Raw genomic sequence first — 21714 nt, 5'->3', positions numbered from 1 at the left:
TTGACTCTGATGTAAAATTTAAAAGTATATTGTGCCTTTTCTGATTAGCGCAATTTTATTTTTCCCTTTTTTAAAATGATCTTATCCCATAGATGGTCCCAAAATGAAAATGTTTTAAAATGTGAAAAGCTATAGATCCATTTTGATGTTGATTGCACTTATCAGCCATGTGACTGCTAGCCCCTCATCTACAGCATGAAAGCTAATTTGTGCCCACAGACCACTTTTCCCAAGTAGCTGAACTGTTCCTGTTCAACTGTGCTTTTCTGAAACTTGTAAATTTTGTTCATTTGATTCTGTTTGTTTTATGCCTCTGCTAGCCTGTAAGTATTTTAAAATATATTTTCACAGTGACTGTGTCCGACTGAAACCAACTGATATTCAGCCAGATATCTTTAGCTACCTCCTGCATTTAATGTACACCGGGAAAATGGCTCCCCAGATTATTGATCCTGTCCGTCTCGAGCAGGGAATTAAGTTCCTGCATGCATACCCACTGGTACAGGAAGCCAGCTTAGCCAGCCACGGAGCGGTTCCTCGTCCTGATCAGGTTTTTGCTTGGACATCATCATTATATGGCATCCAGATTGCAGATAATCAAACCACACCTCAGAGTAGGTTATCAGCAGCAGAAAAGTCTTGTCGAGAGCCCAGGTCACATGCTCATCCTTCTCGGATGGAGCAAGAACGAGGTGCAGAAGCTAACCAGCAGCATCCCCAGGGTGCACAGATGCTTCAGCCGTCTCAACAGATTGGGCAGTCATCTGCAACGACTTTAGGCACACAACAAGGCTTGATTTCTGCAGCTGGTCCTCCAACGGCTGAAGAACGATGTGAAAATATCCCTCTATTAGATGGGCAGCCTGGTATACATGCAATAGCTCATGTTAAACCCAGTATTATGAAAAGGAACAGTGGTTTTCCCAAGTTTTATGTCTGTCATCTTTGTGGCAGAAGGTTCACTCTACGAAGCAGCCTACGTGAGCACCTGCAGCTCCATACAGGAATGTCACTTCCAGTTACCAACCCAGCAGGAATGAATATGCTAGGCCAATTGGTAGAGCCTGGGAAACCTACAAAAGATCCTGAGGAAATACCTGAAGCAGAAGTAATTAGTGATGGCGAACTACAGCAGAAAAATGATTCACCAATGGCAGATGGCCAACTACAAGCCGAAACACCACCCCCATCAGACATTGCAGACATTGACAACATAGAGCTAGGGGATCAAGATAGGGAAGTGAAAAGGCGAAAATATGAATGCTCCATCTGTGGACGTAAATTCATCCAGAAAAGTCACTGGCGAGAGCATATGTATATTCACACTGGCAAGCCATACAAGTGTAGTACCTGTGATAAAACATTCTGTAGAGCCAACCAGGCTGCCAGGCATGTGTGCCTTAACCAGAATTCTGATACCTATATGATGGTGGATAATAAGCAAGCAATGCTTACTGAAGGTTCTTCTGAAGAAACGAGCCAGTCACTAATGGATCCAGTGTACCTAGCAACAAACCAATCAAACCAGTCGTACAAGTGCAATCTGTGTGATAAAAGCTTCTCAACTGCTAGTGAAGCTGTTCGGCATTCATGTCAAAACCAGAACTCTGATACCTTTGTTTTGATGGAAGGCCAACCAACAATTCAAGGGGAAGGCTCTTCAGAAGCTTGCGAAGTGACAGAAGTGAGCCAGTCATTGTCAGAAACCGTGCATAACGTGGAAGATGGTCAAGCCGTTTTAGTGGAATGAAAACTTTGTTCATTTACACACTTTTTTCCATGTGTTTCTTATAATGTACAATTTAAAACTGATAGTTCTTAGATATAAGGATGTTAAAAGTTTATTTTCTAAATTAGATCTAAGCTTTCTTCTCTGGTAAAAGCATGTCGTTCATTTATCCAAGGATCTTGTTACTTTTAAAATGAAAATTCAGGTGGCATCATTGTATCAGTCAGTGTTTGCACTAGAATTCAGACTAGCCCCTGTCAATCATGAGCTGCTTCAGGACTAGGTTAATATAAAAGAAACCGATATGCATTGTTCTTTACTTGTACTGGTGTTGCCTGATAAGTGCATACTTTGCAAAGTGGATTGAGTAGGAAATTAAATCACGCTGTACCAAATGCAAAGAAGTTATCACATCATGATATTTATATGCCTCACCAGGCCACTTTCTGCTCAGCCTCCCTGAACCAACTACGGTCTCAAAGAAACGAATAAACACCTGTTGAGCTCTATGGATGTGTACTCAAACTAAAAGTTTCCTTGTTTGAATTAAGCATTGGTGACTGACAGTTTCAAGGGGTCACAGTGCAGCAGTTCACATTTTGTGATTAAGTAAAACTCCTGTTCTCTCGAGATGTAAGAGCTGTTGATAAATGTTGTTATGCTTCACTAATTGTCAACTAATCACTGAGCATATCCCAACTGTTGGTAGTATATTTCGCAAATAATGAATCATAGACAGAGCATTGGCATTGCTGAGCCAACAATGAATCCAGAGTATGGGTATACCCTGGGTGAAGTCGGCATATGACTAATTTGTTGAATAACAATTATGTTATTGTTATTAGCAAAAGAAGAACCTGGAATGGTGAAGGTATTGCAGTAACTCCTATGTCAACTAGAATGCCCTTCTAATGAGTGAATCATATATATAAAAGGTATTTTATAGATAGAACTTGTTTGATATAGTATTAAATACAAATTGCTCACATTTTGGAAATTTTATTAGATATTTGAGACCCGTTTTCCAGTGTGATAGAACAAAGTAGTGCTCTGGTGCTCCATGTTCTTCCCTACTCACTTGCATAATCTTGTTTTTAAATGTTCAGTGTAAATCTGAATATCACTTTTACCTCACTTATTTACAATTTGCTCCTTGACATGTGTGTATAATTTGCTTTCGAGAGGTGGGAATGGGGGGGATATCAGAGAATACCTATGCATGCTGACTTCAAAATACAGTAGTAGTATTTGTAACTTGTTTTACAGAAATAGTAATTGCATTATTTATTGTGTTGTATGTCTTTTATACATTTTAGATTTTTTAATAAATACTGGAAAAAATTAAAAGCTGAAGATAGGATCCCTTAAAAACATCTATCCTTTATCATCGAAAATTTGTAATCTGTTTTAAACCAAAATTGCAGTAACACTGCTGTCTGATGGGGATGGGGGCGGGAGGGAGATCTCTGCTGCAAAAATAAACTGTCACATTTGGCTATTTGGCTTCAGAATATTTACTAAAGATTCACATGTACCAACAATGTCAGCACTTGCCCTGCATTATTCATGTGGAAATTTCTCCGCACAAAGTTGCATTGCACCACATTGAACTAGATTGGAGCAAAAGTGACAGAATTTCTTTTAATGCCCTGTTACATTGATAAAATGAATTTTAAGAAAATACTTTTTATTTTGCAATTAGACAGTTTTTATTTGCAGATTAGAGTGATACTAACACAATTCAGTACTGTACTAGTTGGATTAGTTAGTATCAATAGCGTTGAGTGCTGTTATTGTAAACATTCACTAAAACTACTGTCTGAAGTACACATAAATAAGCATGATACTCAAACAAAATTACTAATTTTACCAATAGGTTATGAAAGGGTACACCAGGTTGGTACATTTTGGAGTTGTTACTTACAAATGCTAGTGTTACAAGAAACATTGAACCCCAACATGTTTTGTTTTACTGTTTAATTATTTGTAGTTTTGTCTATATAGTTATTTAACCACTTATTGCTCAGTAAATCCCCCACAGATATACAAAGGTATTACTTTCAGATTTAAAATGCTAAAATATGTTCATGAGATTGAGAAATAATGTATGTAAATTGCTTTGTTGTTACAAGTTTCATATAGACTTAAAATCAATATTTGAAATAAAGTTCAACTGCCTTAAAATACTTAAAGCGTAACCATGATGCTCAGTGTCAAAGCTATTATTTGCATTAAAATTCAAATAAAATGTAGTTTTTTTTAATCAGTATTTTGTAAGGTTTGTTTCAAAAGAGAATATACTGTAATTTAGTCTTGTAAAACGAATCCCACATGAGGAAAGTACATTCCTTTGTTATAATGAAGAATAAGTAATACACTGTAACATTCTTGACCAAATCAAATTGAAGTTGACCAGTTTAATTGGGGAAATAAACGTTTTTCTTTGGCCCCCTATACATCTTTTAAGATTTTCTAATCATATTTTTTAATATGTTGATAATGGCAGTCAAACTTTACTTGAATTTCAAATTGCAGGTGTTTTGGAGCATTGTTTTCTTGTGATGTCATCTGCAGTCGTGCTCCTTACCAACATTGTAAGAATTTGAAATGCATTGTACAGTGCTGCCTTTTTTGTGTAATTTTTAATTTGCTGCTTGAAAGCTAACCAGTTCACTGTTTAGTTGGAAGCCTTATTTGACAAAGCATACATGAAAAATCCTTATCCTTGCTGTATACAGTAATAGACTACAGCTTAGTTGTGTATGTCTTGTTGACTAAGCCACAGCTCTAAACTTCAGCCTTACATTTTCAATGACTTGTTTAGACCTAAATACACAAACTGAATACACATTGCACCTGTATTTGTCTTGATTCCATGCCGCAACTTTACTGTTACGTCAAAACTTTTGTTAGTCAATATGTATAATGTATAATACAACGCTGCCAATACCAAAGACTTGAATAAAACGAGCTTGGTAGGAACTGGAAATATTGTTGTACTGTCTTGCTCAAATCTTTCTGCAGTACATAGTTTGTCCATGATAAGTACAGTTTATTATCTAATTCTGCCTTTCCCACAAGTGAATAATGACTGGAATGGTATTTCAGGATTCTAAGATAAGTGTTTGAAATTCATCATGATTGATTCATCCATCTGGAGACATGATATCCTTGCCTCATTGCAGTGGACATCACATTCAAGGTACACTTTGAGAGCAAATTAAGTTTTATTAATATTCTGTCTGCCTTCTGCTCATGGTGCTTTGGGTGCTGCTGTGCAATGGCTAAACACACATTAAGCATTTTGTCCACTAAGACTTTCATCTTTAGCTGACCAACGAACAGAGCATAGAACACAGTTTCTATGCTGTGTGACTCTGTGGCTTTCACTCAATTATCGTAGTATGATGGTTTTTTTTTTCACCTGCCATTTAAATGAACAACTTGGCTAAGCTATCCTGTAACTTTGAGCTACCAGTTCTGCTCTCACTATATCTCTCCTAATTTAATACCAAATGCAAATAGAAGTTAGAAAGAAAATTGGAAGAACTGAAATCGCATCAGTTTCTAATCCTGTGTTTCTAACAACTATTCATTTCTTAACCCTCAACTGGTTCATTAATTTTGAGTTTTTTCCTAACACTGATTTAAAAACTAGAAGGATCCTTTGTGGCAGAACACAGGTATGTGGACCCCTGGAGAAACTTTCATCCAAAGTACCAGCCTGTTATGATCATCCTCATTTGAGAGAATAGTTCATGTTTCCTACCCTCAAAATAATTCTATTGTAACCACATCTTCAGACCTGTTTTTCCTTTATTCCCTCTTGGGGTATGGATGTCACTGGCTGACCAGTATTTATTTTCCTGTCCCTAGTTGCTGCTGAAAAGATGGTGGTGAGCTGCTTCTTGCACAGCTGCAATCCATGTGACATATTTCTAAGTCAGGGTGGTGAGTGGCCTGGAGGGAAATCTGAAGGTGGCAGTGTTCCAATGCATCTGCTGCTTTTGTCCTTCTAGATGGAAGTGGTCATGGATTTGGAAGGTGCTGTCTCACGATCTTTAGCAAATTTCTGTGATTGTAAACATTGCTGCACTGAACATTGCTTGTGAAGGGAGTGGATGCCATGTCAATCAACCAGGCTGCTTTGTCCTGGCTGATGCCAAGCTTCTTGAGTTTTGTTGGAGCTGCACCCATCCAGATTGGTGGGGAGTATTCCATCACACTTCTGACTTTTGCCTGGTAGATGGTGGACGGGCTTTGGGGGGAGTCAGGAGGTGAATTACTTGCTATAGTATTCTTAACCCCTGATCTGCTCTTGTAGCAACTGTATTTTCTGGTCAGTAGTAGTCCCCTATATTGATAATGGGGATTCAGTGATGGTAATACTATTGAATGGCAGCAGATGGTGGTTAATTTCTCTTTCTCTTATTGGAGATACTCCCTCATTGCCTTGCATTTGTAACATGTTACTTGCTACTTGTCAGGTCAATCCGGATATTGTCCAAATCTTGTTGTGTTCAAAATGGACTGCTTCAGTATCTGAAAAATCATGAATTGTGCTGAACAGTGTGCAGCCACTTCTAATCATTGATGAAGCAACTGAAGATGGTTGAGCCTAAGACACACCACCCGGAGAAACTCCTGCAGAGATGTCCTTGAGATCGCCAACAACCACAACCATCATCTTATGTACTTGGTATGACTCCAGCCAGTGGCATGTTTGCCCTTGAGACCCAATGATTCCAGTTTGCCAGGGCTCCTTGATGCCACACATGGTCAAATATGGCATTGATGTCAAAGGCTTTCACTCCCATCTCAACACTGGAAATAAGTGCTTCTGTCCATGTTTGTATCAAGATTGTAATGAGGTCAGGAGGGAAACGGTCCTCGTGGAGCACAAGCTGTGTCAGTGCTGTTTGATAGCACTGTTGATGACCCCCTCCATGTAAATTCATCCTTCACTGATCAAGAGTAGACTGATTGGCATCTACCTGACAGTGTGGGAAATTTGCCTGTGTTTTACTCTTCTAGTAGTGCTTAGTTGGTGGAGAGGTAAGCTCTAGAGAACAGGCCTTCAGTCCTGTTGTCAGGACCCATAGCCTTTGCAGTAGCCAGTGCATCCTTGCGTATTTCTGTTATCCTGTGGAGTGAATTGAATTGACTGAAAACTGGCATTTGTGATGCTGGGGACTAATGGAGAAGGCAGAGATGGATCATTCACTTGACCCTTCTAGCTGAAGAAGATTCAGCCTTCTCTTTTACACTGGAAGTGTTGGTCTCACCCATTGTTGAGAATGGGGATATTTGTGGGGCTGCTCCCTCTAGTTTGTTTAATGTCCACCACCATTCATGACTAGATGTGGCAAGACCAGAGTTGTGATCTGATCTGTTGGTTGTGGGATTGCTTATGCTGTTTGACACGCAAGTAGTCCTATTTAGTAACTTTACTAGGTAATCATTCATCCTTGCAACCCTCAGTGCTTCCTCCTAGCATTGCTCAACATAGAGAAGTACTGATTCATCAGCTGAGAGAATATGGTATTTGTATACTTATAATATTCACAATACAATCCCTATTGTTATTTAATCATTTCTCCGCCCCCCCCACCAAACCTATTTTTCGATCTTTGCTGGCTGTACACTTGATATAAAACTGTTTCCTTTAGAACTGGAGAATGTTAGAAGTGAAATTTATCCAGCTAACAATGTCTTTGGGCTGAGGGACCAAGTCAGTCTTGAACCCATGCGTGTCAGTAGAAGGACTGCTAAGAGTGGAATGGGCAGTTTCTGTACTCATTGCCTTATTAATGCTGCTAATGTTTTAAGCCATCGTCTGAAGTTCAAACTACCTGAGCCCATGGGCACTCATGAGGGATATTTTCACTGATCAAAAAAATTTGTGATCTTGAAAGTAAATCCATGTGCAGACCTATGGCAAATGGGCTTGTTAGACCATTTAGTTAAATACCTCCACAGGTGAATTTCACTACAGGGCAAAGAACACATTTGACCTTGGTATCATACCAGGTTCAAAGTGCCCTCTCCATGATTCATTTTGAGATTAACTACTGCCAAGCAAGTGAAGGGACATTACACCCTCCCCTCTCTGGGCAGCGTGTGCTTTAGCTTTCCTGCAATTGATGATAATTAAACAATATCTGTTTGAAGTTTATCCCCTTAGCAGAGGGCAGCCTCAAACAGTTGAATATAGCATCAGGTGGTGGTAGGGGAAGGGTTGCCAAGAGCCATGCTCTCTTTCAACATTGAGAGCTAGGCCCTATTGTTCCTTTTTCAACATTCCCCTTCAAAATCTAGTTGCCAATTCAAATAGCAAAGCTCCACAATAAATAGAGAACTAGGAGGGAAATAAAAAGATAAACATAGGGGCAAACAGCTACTTATTGATTTTCAGGCACGTGTGTATTTTAAGGGTTCCTTTATCATTCAGAGATTTAATGCATTATTATTATTTGTTATTGAGGACATTTACATTTAGTAAAATGATTGTGTTAAATATAAAGGCACAATACACTAAAATTACCACCAATAATGACCATCTCCAATAAAATGAAGTCCAACATCACTGTTTAGCATTCAGTAGCCTTGATTTGATAAGGGATTCAGCAATCTTAGGTCACCATTGACCAGAAACTGAACTGCCCATATAAATACGGTGGTTACAAAAGCCAGTCAAGTCAGCAATCCTAAAACCTAAATCCTAGAAACCTGTCCACTATCTACAAAGGCACAATTTTGGAGCTTGATGGAATACTCCTCACTTACATTGATGAGCTAGGATCTAGAGAATGCTTATCTGAAACTATGGTGAAATCAGATGCAATAGTAACTTTGGAAAAGGAGAGTTATGGGGAATGAATGGACTAAATTTCTACCTCATGAACTTCATTAACAGTCAGTGCCACAGAACAGGAGCATCTCCATACAAGGATGCTAATATTACTTTATTCATATTGTTTTAGTTATTCCAATATGGCTTAGATACACAGCAAATACAATTTATACAAATGTCAATTTCACATCAGTTATAAAAGCACAGCAGCGTTAATAAGAGCAGCATCAGTCTCTGTCATAGATTCTGCTCAAGGCAGCTCAGTGGTTAGCCCTGTTGCCTCACAGTGCCAGGGACCTGAGCTCAATTCCACCCTCAGGCAACTATCTATGGGAGTTTGCACATTATCCCAGTGTCTGCATGGATTTCCTCCAGGTGCTATAGTTTCCTTCCACAGTCCAAAGCTGTGCTGGTCTGGTGAATTGGCTATGCTAAATTGCCCATAATTTAGGTGCATCAGTCGGAGGGAAAATGGGTCTTGGTGGGTTGCTCTTCGGAGGGTCGGTGTGGACTTGTTGGGTTGAAGGGCCTGTTTCCATACTGTAGGGAATCTAATCTTAAATTCATGCAGTACACAAGTAGACAGTAGTTACCATTTTTAACCTGATCATTTACTGTACAGTGAGTGTTACAAGGATAGGGTGTTGGTTTATTAATTGAGTAAGGGAGGAAATATACTGAACAGGGTAACCTGAATAATCAGTTTAAAACATTGTTTTAATGCTGGAGTTTAGTGAGAAAAATATTGGGATGGAATGATGAGATCAGTCACAAATTTGCCAAAAAAACATTAAGACAGGAACATTAATGGCACGTGAGCATTAATTGTATGCAATAGCAAGGCACATCTTGGAGGTCATTATGGAAGTCCAAACAAACCTTAACTAGTAACCCAACAATGCACTTTCATTAAAGGCTTCAATTTTAGCAATCTGGATCCAGTCACCCAACAGTCTAAAGGAATTAAATGAATCTCAGCACAACAGCATAGGCCAAATGGCCTGTTCTTTGCTGTACTTTTCTATGAACGATGGTCACATTTCATCCTCTGGAACATATGCAATAGTCCAGGATGTCAGCATGGCCAATTTTGCATGGTTCAACTTTGCACAATGCACTAAAAGTTAGCTTTATACTCCATTAGGAGGACTTCAAATCTGAAGTTATTCCTTAGAATTGAGATCAGCTTTGCCAGAACCTTGAGTGTGCTTCAAAATTCTAAATGATCTTGGTGAGCTTTGTTCAAGCAAATCAAATCATGAAATATCATTAAGTTTAGCTTGCTGTACCTACCATTTCTATGGACCTGTTTCACTCTCAGGTTGTCCTAGGTTTAAGCTGTCAACACTGTAGTCCTTTATCAAACATTAAGAACACCAAAGTTAACTCAGTTATCAAAATCCAAATTAAAATGTAAAAGACACAGCTTTTTAATCAACAAGTTTAATTCTAAGAATATCCTAAATGTAACAAACTGATGATACAAAGATGCATCGCCAGATTTTTGAGCAAATACCCCTTCAATTTTCAGACACCATTGTGTTTATCATGGCTAAAAGCAAGAAATTATTAAATGCCAATGTAGATATAGCTCGCGAATTGATTCGGGATTGTCAATCAACAGTGGTACTTGGTCTTGTCACAGTAGCGTTGCGTCTTCACATTCTATTTCACGAGTGTCTGTTTGGAGCTCTGCAAATGCACACAAAAATAAAATTATCAATGTTTTACAATGAATGGGGGCATTGGTTAGCTCAATGGCTAGCGTGTACTACAAGAATTGTACCAACAATGTAGGTTAAATCTCAATCACACTGTGGTACTTTATTAAAACCTGGTTCCTCACCTTGTGCCGTATTTAACGGAGTGATGCTCACACTGCAAAGCCAATTGTCCCTCTCAAGAGAGATACCTACGGTCCTGTGCCGGTGAACAATGACTAATTAATTAGTCAAGTATAGTTGCTGCTCATCTTTTAACAGGTTAAATTCTGGGTCACAAATGTCTGAAAAGGCTTCTAAATAAATTTAGAAAACTGAACAAAGGCACCTTGAGATTTAGAAATAGAATGATTTCAAAATTAGAAGTTGACACCATAGTATCAGCATGAATTGTTCAAGAGGAGAAAATCTCTTGGTTACTGAGGCAATTTAGCAGGGATAGCTCAATGACCCCTCCACCACCTCCCAGCATGTAGCTGACAGTCCCACATGCTGCTGATACTGATCTTGAGTACTATTAGAGGTCATGACCAATGGCAGAGCCAGAAGTCTCCATGGCACTACTAGACCAACAGTTGGCTGGAGCCAGGCAAGGGATCCTCTGAGAAGAGAGAGTGATCCCTTCAAACAGGCAAGGATGACAACAAAAATACCTCATTAAACCTCTTTCCCTTCATCAAATATGGTCAATATAAACAATTATCAGCATGAATGAGGTTGACACCACTCAAGGGGCCACCATGAACTGCAAAGTCTGTTACCTTGCAATGATTATTAAAAGGCATCAAAAACAAACAAAACACTAACACCCAAAGGGGCTGCTACTTGGATCATTAGAATATCAAGGAGTACAAAACAGCATTCAAGAAATGTACAGATTATCAATCTATATTCTTATTTATGAAGATGGACTGGAAGAGAGAAAGATTAGCACAAACAAGTCCTTATCTACTCACTTGGAGAGAAACATGAAAAAGTCACAGTGGCTCCTCGTCAAAATAGCAGCTGCATCTTTCAACTTGAGGATTACACAAATAATATACTTAATTCAGTAATTCAAAGTGCAGCTGCTGAGGATCCCGAAGTCATCATGAACAAGATCAAGCCAGACAGAGTAGTTCTCCAGAGATCAGTATGGTCATGAGATTTCTTGGTGAAAGATAATATACAAGTTCTCACATATGAGGTGCAAAACCTCCAAAAGCAAGAGGTCACATCGGGGTTGATTGGTGCTGTTTGAATGCAGTGAAATTATGACAAAAACTACAGTTTAAACATCAACCCTGGCAAAGCCAGTTACTGGAATATCTGGACAGCCAAGTAAATCAGATCAACTATCACAATAAAGACAGAAACTCCACTGACCAAAGTAATACAGATGTAGACTGTAACAGCATTCACGTATCAGTGGTTACCACAATTTACGCCAGAGTAAAATAAAATGAAAGCCAATGAGACTGGAACTCGGACGACCAGAAGACATTATTAAAAGGGGCATTCTGAGTGGAGGGAGATCATTTTTCAATGCTGCTGGGAGTGGAAACAATTAAGTTAAGCACTCCTCAAACAAAATGAAGTGTTCAAGCAAACACAGAAAGAAGAGAGAACTCAGAATCCAACAGACAAAGCAAAGAAAAAGTACACAGAATGGAAGCTGGCAGAATTACAAATGCATTTCAGCTGAGACAATGGAAAACTTGGAAGCCTAAAGAAACTCACCAGCTTAAATGAGATTTTAGGAAAGGCAACAATTTGTAGCTCAAGTGGATGTTTGAGAACAAAAGATTGTCTTGATTCTCATGCAAAAGGTTAAAAGTCAGAGAAAGAACGATCGAGTCAACAAGAAGACTCACACATCAAATATTAGAGGACCTTGACTAAAAATAAAGACAGGCCAGAAACAGAGAAAAGGGGATGCTGGGGGGATAGGCTTTAGGACTGGATGAAAACAAGCAACAGAAAAAGCTGAAGAACCATTATCAAGCAAGATCTATAATGCTGGCTTTATCTCTGAAGATCTAAGTGTTTTTGTCACTCTGCCAACAAAACTGGTGCAATAGAACGCAAGGTGCATTGAATAATCAACTTAGTGAGCTATGCAGTAAAAAAGATCATGCAGAGAACCTTAGGCCTAGAATTAGAGAAAAAATTACATCAGGTTTTAGGCACCCTTCTTGGCTTTGAAGATGATAGAGGAACATGAAATGTAATTTTTTTAAAAGTCTTGATAAAGAGCAAGGACATTCCATAATGCACACAGTAAATGGAAGTAACATCCTATTGTCCAAAGGGAAGCTCAAGAAACCAGCTTGAAACAAGAATTTGTGTACTAGTGTTGTGTTTCGTTAACAATGAACTATTGATGTAAAGTTTAGAACATTGAGAAAAGAGGAAAAACGTCAACAGCTTTAAAAAGTGTTGGTGAAAAGGCTCAAGGTAAAAGAAAAACACAACCCTTATGGAAAAGTACTGAATGAGACTAAAAAGAACTCCAAAATAATATCAAAAGACAATGAGTTTTGGACATGTTGTTACCTCTGCAGTAGGGTCAGAGTGCCTAAGCAACTGATTAAACAGAGCAACAAGAGACTAACAGTGAAGGAAGCACCTAGATTACCTTTTAAAGAGAGCAAGCCAAAGAATTGGAACTCTGAAAGCTGTGTCATCACTGAGCCCACTGTCACTGCAGTGACCTACTGCAGTCAAAGCAAAGGTTGCTACTGGGTTCTGAACTCAGCTACAAAAAGATCTACATCTTTGGCATTTATCAGTAATCAAGATTTCAGTGGCCCAACAGAAAAGTTGCAAGGGTCAGCAGAAAGGAGATCACCAACCTCTTAAATGATTCCCACACGGAGACAGCGCTGTCAGATACATCCCTCTCCACTGGACTGCTGATGGTACCTTCCCGAGATGCTGTGCCTTGCTCCTGATCTGTATCCTGCGGAACCAGGCAGGTGGCCACCAGAGTCTCTTTGCTGGCCACCCCCATCTCGTCCACAACCGGGCAGGTGGCCACCAGAGTCTCTTCGCAGGCCGCCACCGTCTCGTTCACAATCGGGCGGGCGGCCACCACAGTCACTTCGCGGGCCGCCCCCGTCTCGTCCACAGCCAAGCAGGCGGTCACCACAATGTCTTCGCGGGCTGCCCCGGTCTCATCCAGAACCAGGCGGGCCACACCGGTCTCGTCCACAACCGGGCATGTGGCCATCACAGAACCTTCACGGGCCACCCCTGTCTCGTCCATAACCGGGCAGGCGTCCACTACTGTCCCTTCGCGGGCCACTCCAGTCTCGTCCACAACCGGACAGGCGGCCACCACAGTGTCTTCGCAGACCGCCCCGGTCTCATCCAAAACCAGGCGGGCAGCCACCACAGTCTCTTCGTGGGCCGCCCCCGTCTCATCCACAACCGGGTAGGCGGCCACCACAGTCTCTTCGTGGGCCGCCCCCGTCTCATCCACAACCGGGTAGGCGGCCACCACAGTCTCTTCGCGGGCTGTCCCCATCTCAGGCACAACCGGGTGGGCGGCCGTCTCTTCGCAGACCACCCCCGTCTCGTCCATATCTGGGCGAGCGGCCGCCAGAGTCTCTTCGCAGGCCGCCGTCACTTCCACAACCGGGTGGGAAGCCAGAGTCTCTTCACAGACTGCCCCCGTCTCATCCACAACCGGGCGGGCAACCACCACAGTCTCTTTGTGGGCCACCTCCGTCTCATCCACAACAGGACAGGCGGCCACCACAGAATCTTCATGTACCAGCCCCGTCTCATCCACTGGGCGGGCGGCCACCACTGTCTCTTCGTGGGCCACCTCCGTCTCCTCTGCACCCGGGCCGGCGACCACCACAGTCTCTTCACATGCCGCCCCCATCTCGTCCACAACTGGGCGGATAGCCACCACAGTCTCTTCATGGGCCACCCTTGTCTCGTCCAGAACTGGGCAGGCGGCCACCAGAGTCACTTCGCGGACCGCCCTAGTATCGTCCACAACCGGGTGAGTGGCCGTCTCTTCACGGGCCGCCCCCATCTCGTCCACAACCAGGTAAGCTGCCGTCTCTTTGTGGGTCGCCCCAGTCTCTTCCACAACCGGGCGGGCGGCCACCACAGTCTCGTCCACAACTGAGCAAGCGGCCGTCTCTTCACGGGCCGCCCCCATCTCATCTACAACCGAGTGGGCGGCCAGAGTCTCTTCGCAGGACGCCTCTGTCTCGTCCACACCCGGGCGGGCAGCCAGAGTCTCATGAACCGCCTCTGTCTCGTCCACATCCGGGTAGGCGGCCACCAGAGCCTCTTCATGGGCCGCCTCTGTCTCGTCCACAACAGAGTGGGCGGCCACCAGAGTCTCTCCATGGGCCACCTCTGTCTCGTCCACAACAGAGTGGGCGGCCATCTCCATCTCATCCACACCCAGGCAAGCAGCCAACAGAGTCTCTTCGCGGGCTGCCTCTTTCTCGTCCACAACAGAGTGGGCAGCCACCAGAGTCTCTCCATGGGCCACCTCTGTCTCGTCCACAACAGAGTGGGCGGCCATCTCCATCTCATCCACACCCAGGCAAGCAGCCAACAGAGTCTCTTCGCGGGCTGCCTCTTTCTCGTCCACAACAGAGTGGGCAGCCACCAGAGCCTCTTCGTGGGCCACCACTGCCTCTTCGTGGGCCACTACTGCCTCATCCACAACAGGGTGGGCGGCCACCAGGGTCTCTTCGCGGGCCGCCACTGTCTCATCCACAACAGGGTGGGCGGACACCAGAGTCTCTTCGCGGACCGCCACCGACTCATCCACAACAGGGTGAGTGGACACCAGAGTCTCTTCGCGGGCCGCCACTGTCTCATCCACAACAGGGTGGGCGGCCACTAGGGTCTCTTCACAGGCCACCACTGTCTCATCCACAACAGGGTGGGCGGACACCAGAGTCTCTTCGCGGACCGCCACCGACTCATCCACAACAGGGTGAGTGGACACCAGAGTCTCTTCACAGGCGACCACTGTCTCATCTACAACAGGATGGGCGGCCACCAGGGTCTCTTCACAGGCCGCCTCAGTCTCATCCACAATACAGTGGGCAGCCACCAGAGTCTCTTCACAGGCGACCACTGTCTCATCCACAACAGGGTGAGCGGCCACTAGGGTCTCTTCGCGGGCTACCACTGTCTCATCCATAACAGGGTGGGCAGACACAAAAGTCTCTTCGTGGGCTACCACTGTCTCATCCACAACAGGGTGGGCAGCCACCAGAGCCTCTTCGCGGGCCGCCTCAGTCTCATCCACAGAGTGGGCGGCCACCAGAGTCTCTTCGTGGGCCGCTTCAGTCTCATCCACATCTGGGTGGTCGGCCACCAGAATCTCTTCATGGGCCACCACTGTCTCATCCACAACAGGGTGGTCGGCCACCAGAATCTCTTCATGGGCCACCACTGTCTCATCCACAACAGGGTGGGCGGCCACTAGGGTCTCTTCGCGGGCTACCACTGTCTCATCCACAACAGGGTGGTCAGCCACCAGAGTCTCTTCGTGAGCCGCCTCAGTCTCATCCACAACAGGGTGGTCAGCCACCAGGGTCTCTTCGTGGGCCGCCTCAGTCTCATCCACAACAGGGTGGGCGGCCACTAGGGTCTCTTCGCAGGCCACCACTGTCTCATCCACAACAGGGTGAGCGGACACCAGAGTCTCTTCACAGGCGACCACTGTCTCATCCACAACTGGGTGGGCGGCCACCAGGGTCTCTTTGCGGGCCGCCTCAATCTCATCTACAACAGGATGGGCGGCCACCAGGGTCTCTTCACGGGCCGCCTCAGTCTCATCCACAATACAGTGGGCAGCCACCAGAGTCTCTTCGCAGGCCACCACTGTCTCATCCACAACAGGGTGAGCGGCCACTAGGGTCTCTTCGTGGGCCACCACTGTCTCATCCACAACAGGGTGGGCAGCCACCAGGGTCTCTTCATGGGCCACCACTGTGTCATCCACAACAGGGTGGGTGACCACCAGAGTCTCTTCATGGGCCGCCACCACTGTGTCATCCACAACAGGGTGGGCGGCCACCAGGGTCTCTTCGCAGACCGCCTCTGTCACTTCCACAACCGCCTCCTGTAGCGACTCATGGGTTTGTCTGGTTACCAGAACCTCATCTTCTGGCATAAGAGTGCACTCCGCTGTTGTCACTAGGATCTCAGAGGTCTGCAAGACTGCTGAAACCATCTCGGCTGTCTTCTCAGCCAGGTACTCTGGTGCCATGACAACCTCACAGGTAATCTCCTCTGCCTCGCTGGCAGTCTCATCGTGACAGATTGTTTTGGTTACTTCTGCTGGCGAGGCTGCGTCGCCACGCTCCAACTGCTCCCCCTCTGTCACAATTTCGACTACTTTTCCTTCACCTTCAACCCTCTTCTCAATGATGTCCGGGACTGCGGTTGATATCCATGATGGTGATCTCTCATCAACGCTGCTTTTGATTGTTTCTACAGCTCCCTGGTTCACGGTAATGGCTTGCTCGACCCTTGGCTCCCCACCTTCAGCTAGTGCTCCCGACTTGGTTATAACCTCCCCCTCAGGAAAAGCATTTGTTCCGCGTGTTTCCTGCTGCTCCTTAGCCGCTCTCTCTTCTTCGACAGCATCATATTCAGAAAGGGGAACCACTGCTGGTGTGTCTGGCTCTTCACCCTTGCTCACTCCCAACTCTGCCTCTGTGGTCTCTTTTCCAACATCCTCCACCACAGACTGGTCATCTCTGGTATCAGACCTCTTCTTTCTTCGGCCTGGGATCAGTTTTCTCAGAGACATCCAGGACTCCTCCTTGGCCTGTTCGGTCTCGGGAACAGCAGCTTCTGCTGCAACAACAGAGTCGTCTGCACGGTCTTCAATCTTGAATTTGGACTTGCGGCTTGAGGTCACCAACCTCTTAAAGGATTCCCACACGGAGACAGCGCCGTCAGATACATCCGCCTCCACCGGACTGCTGACGGTACCTTCTGGAGATGCTGTGCCTGGCTCCTGATCTGTATCCTGTGGAACACTAGCTTTCAGTTCCTCAGCATTGTCCGGCACTTGGATGGCCCCCTCGGGTGATCTTTGTGCCTCCACATCTGGTTGCGGGGCTTTCGAGTTGGACTTTCTTGTTCTCTTCTTGGAGGACCCGACGCAGATCAGCGCCTCCCAGGTTACAGGGGCATCCGCTTTCTTTTTGGGATCCTCAGTACTCCGCTCCAAACTCAGGTCCTCGGTGTTTGGTTTTTCTGGCTTATCGGCCGGGGCAGCGCTCACATTCTCACTAGAGGAGACAGCTGCTCCCTTCGCTTTATCAGTCTGCTCATCTTCTCGGTCACTCTCAGATTGTACTTTGGGGCGCTTTTTTGATGTCACTAACTTCTTAAATGACGCCCATGCGGTAATGTTCTCTTTCTTCCTCTCGCCATCACTGGCTTCGTTTATTGTCTCTACCTCAGGATTGGAAGCATCTGGCATCTCTGCAGAGACTGCCTCACCCGCTTCCTCAGGGGATGTTAAAGGAGGGATGTCCATCTTCTGGCCATCTGGACTGCCCTCCGATTCGGTGGATGACTGAAGTCGTGTCTCGTCGTCATTTCTCAGTTTGGCCTTTCTTTTGCCACGTTTTCGTTTCTTCCCAGAGTGCTTTTTGGTGCTACTACTGGTGAAGAGTTTCTTCAGAGGGCTGCCCTGCAACTTGGCCTTTTCCTGGGATGACAAGAGCTCCACTTCTCCCAGTACAGGCTCCTGGACCTTGCCTGGTGTTTGATCCATGTCTACATCGGTCTGTTCTGTTTGAAGCCCTGCCAAAGCTTCGATGGCAGCAGATTCTGGCTTCACCTGACTCTGAGCCAACTGGGTCGCCTGATCCATCTCCAAGGCTGGGACGGTCATCTTTATTTTGGGGCCACATTGCCCATCGTCTTCTGTGGACACGCTGTCCTCCCCAATCTTCTCCCTAGAGTCCAAAATCAATCCTTCTTCAGCCTCTCTGACTTTGGCCAGTTCCGCTGAGAGGTCCTCAAAATCGTCATCTCGCTCTTTTTCTTTCACTGGGCCAACCTCCAAGATTTCAGCATCATCTTGTGACGCGGAAGGCCCCTTCGAAGGTCCATGGTCACCTTCCTCACCATTAACATCTCCAGCAGCAACGACTTGCTCCTCATTTTCCTTCTGCTCTCCATTTACCTCAGGTTTCTCCCCAATGACCAGGGGTTCATCTTCAGCCTTCTTGAAGCTTGGCTTCCTTTGCAACACTGAGAAAAAGCCTTGCCAAAAAGATCTCTTCAAGGGGGAATCCACAGCAGGGTTCTCGACCGGATTAACGGCAGACTCCACTGGCTCCGCGGCAACAGTGGGTTTTGGTTCTGCCTGACTGGTGGACTCTTCCATTTCTCTAGGGGTGAGAACCTCAGGTGGACTCTCCTCTGCCTCATGAGCAGCAAGACTCAAATCACCATTTGTCATTCCTCCCATTTCTTGCTTAGATTCGCCATCTGTCTCACTTGCTTCATCCTTTTTCACAGTCAGCAACTGCACTGGTTCCAGCTTGTCAGGGTTCTCTTTCTTCACTGTGAACGTGCAGCCCACAAATTTGAAGACCTTCTTGAAGCCAACCTCACCAGCTTGCGCCTCCTCTCCAATTTCAACAGGAGGATCTGCATCTTCCTGGGAATCTCTTGGCTCCTCATCTTTGGTTTGAGTGGGAGTCTCCTTTTTCTCAAAGTCCATTTCGATTAGTTTCTCCTCTTGGGTTTTGATAGGCGGTTCAACTGCAAATAGAAAAGATTCAAAAAGGTAAGTATCAAAATAGAATCTGATTCAGTGTCAAGAGAAAGTAGTAGTTTAATTTGGATAAAATGTGAGGTGCTGCATTTTGGGAAAGCAAATCTTAGCAGGACTTGTATGCTTAATGGTAAGATCCTAGGGAGGGTTGCTGAACAAAGACTTTGGAGTGCAGGTTCATAGCTACCTGTGACTCCATTTTCAAGGAGATTAGGATAGTGAAGGCAGCATTTGATATGCTTTCTTTTATTGGTCAGAGTATTGAGTGTAGGAGTTGGGAGGTCATGTTGTACAGGACATTAGTTAGGCCACTGTTGGAATACTGCATGCAATTCTGGTCTCCTTCCTATCAGAAATATGTTATGAAACGTGAAAGGGTTCAGAAAAGATTTACAAGGATGTTGTCAGGGTTGGAGGATTTGAGCTATAGGGAGAGGCTGAACAGGCTGGGGCAGTTTTCCCTGGTACGTCGGAGGCTGAGGGTGACCTTATAGAGGTTTTTAAAATTACGAGGGGCATGGATAAATAGACAAAGTCTTTTCCCTGGCATGGGGAAATTCAGAACTAGAGGGCATAGGTTTAGGGTGAGACGGGAAAGATATAAAAGGGACCTAAGGGGCAACTTTTTCACTCAGAGGGTGGCACGTGTACAGAATGAGCTGCCAGAGGAAGTGTGGAGGCTGGTACAATTACAGGCAATTTAAAAGGCATCTGGATGGGTATAAGAATAGGAAGGGATATGGGGCCAGGTCCGACTAGATTGGGTTGGGATCTCTGGTCAGCATGGACGAAGTGGACCAAAGGGTCTGTTGTTTCCATGCTGTACATCTCCACGATGCTATGTAGTCAACATTTTTCCCCCCAAACCAAACCATCCAATTAAAGATTTAAGCCGCAATCATCACCCCTTGTTGCCGAACTACCTCCAAACCCTTGTTTAAGGTGGAACAAAAGGTTTCACTTTGATTTTAAAAAATTGTTTAAATATTTTGCTGTTTCCAAATTTTGGAGATTCAATCTAGCCAATTTTCCAGCAGAGAGCCAGCCTTTCCAGATTTCATTCCCCCAAGCAAGTAGGGCTCTAAGATGTTTGTACAGTTAGTTCTGCCAGGCCTAATTGCAACAGTATCCAGCAAGACGCTCATTCAAACAGTATGAGCAGGCCACTTCAACCCTTGAGCCTGATCTGACTGCAACCTCAAATTCACATTCCCAGCTATATCGATGACGTTTCACTTCGTGCTCACCATAATCGATCCACCCACTTTAAAAATGCCAAAACTCTTCCTCAGGTGGTGGTGGTGGAAGTAGAGAGTTCTGAAGACTCATGACCGTCAAAACGTTTCACCTTGGGACTGCAGCAACATGGTGGACTAAACAGCACTCTGCAACAGCTTAACAAGCCAGCAGTTGTTAACAGCCAGACTAGCTGGCATCAACGTAGGCACAAAAATGGCAAATACAGCCCTGTCAAGACAACAATCGTCTCCCAAAACCCGAAGGCTATTGCCAAAAATGGGACAGCTACCTTGCAGACGAGTCAAGCAGGAGCCTAACCCAGTCATCCTCACAGGAATCATACCTGACAAAATGTCCCAGACACTATCACCACTCCTGGGCAGGACAGGTCCAGCAGTGATGACAATACAATAGAGAGTACTGCCCTGGAGATCCTCAATATTGATTCCAGATGCCTTCATGGTATCAGGTCATACATGGGCAAGGAAACTTCTTGCTGATTAGTACTGCTACCAATCCCTCCCCCCTGCACACCTCCCCCACTTCCCCATCAGTTAATGAATCAATACTTCTCCATGTTGAACAACATTTGGAGAAAGCACCAAGGGTGGCTAGGGTGCAAAATGCACTCAAATACCCCAACCAATGTCCACTACCAAGAGTGGCTCAGCAGCAGCACAACTGATCAAGTTGGTCAGGTCATAAAGGATATAGCTCCTAGACCGGATCTGAGATAGGTGGTGAGGACACCAAGAGGGAAAAGCATACTTGACCTTACCCTCATCAATACGCCAGCCGTAGATGCATCTCTCCATGATAGTATTGGTAAGAGTGACCACTGCACAGTCCTTCTCCAAAGCCCTGCCTTCACATTCTATCATATCACCATCGCCATGCTAAACTTAAAACAGATCTAGGAACTCAAGACTGGGCATCCATGAGGCAATGTGGGCCATCAACAGAATCATACCCCAACACAATCTGTAATCTCATGGTCTGGCATACACCTCCCAAAAACAATCACTACTACTGCCAAGCAAGGAGATCAACACTGTTTCAATGGAGATCGTAGGAAGGCATGCCAGGAACAGGCATATCTAAAAGTGAACTTGCATTGTAAAAGTTCCATCTAATTGCTGATCACCCCAGCACCTTCATATTCCCAATGGAGTTCCATCACTTGTTTACATTGTCCTGCTGCTCCTATTACTCCAAACACTGGACCCCTCTATCAATACCTTGTGATCCAGGGGCAGTATTTCAAATCGTTTACCCTTATCATCAAGACCTTTCTTCGATCCCCACCCAGTGAGCTCCCACAACCCTCTGCTCAGCTAATGCTTGTCTCCTATCCAGTCAACAGCCACAGGAAAGTAATCCTTTAGTTATTAAGAGCATCCTA

General features: G+C 44.7%; 2 protein-coding genes across 4 annotated transcripts in view; one reads left to right on the top strand and one right to left on the bottom strand.

The window, feature by feature from the left end:
- Positions 1–4718, top strand: part of LOC122553038 (zinc finger and BTB domain-containing protein 2-like) — a 39445-nt gene extending 34727 nt beyond the window's left edge. For all 3 annotated transcript variants that reach the window (XM_043696488.1, XM_043696487.1, XM_043696486.1), the window contains one exon: positions 352–4718. In XM_043696488.1, the coding sequence (XP_043552423.1) occupies positions 352–1750 (1399 nt within the window). In that variant the 3' untranslated portion in view covers positions 1751–4718. The remainder of the gene's footprint in view (positions 1–351) is intronic.
- Positions 4719–10009: 5291 nt separating this feature from the next.
- akap12b (A kinase (PRKA) anchor protein 12b) overlaps positions 10010–21714 on the bottom strand; it is an 88574-nt gene continuing 76869 nt past the window's right edge. Inside the window, exons 3-4 of the mRNA XM_043696856.1 lie at positions 13138–19060; positions 10010–10274 (exon numbers count right to left, since the gene is read on the bottom strand). Of these exons, the coding sequence (XP_043552791.1) occupies positions 10253–10274; positions 13138–19060 (5945 nt within the window). The 3' untranslated portion in view covers positions 10010–10252. The remainder of the gene's footprint in view (positions 10275–13137; positions 19061–21714) is intronic.

Source organism: Chiloscyllium plagiosum, chromosome 9 (genome assembly GCF_004010195.1).
Source record: "Chiloscyllium plagiosum isolate BGI_BamShark_2017 chromosome 9, ASM401019v2, whole genome shotgun sequence".
Classification (NCBI taxonomy): domain Eukaryota; kingdom Metazoa; phylum Chordata; class Chondrichthyes; order Orectolobiformes; family Hemiscylliidae; genus Chiloscyllium; species Chiloscyllium plagiosum.
Note: the sequence above shows the minus strand (reverse complement) of the source record. Positions and strands in the feature narration are given on the sequence as shown.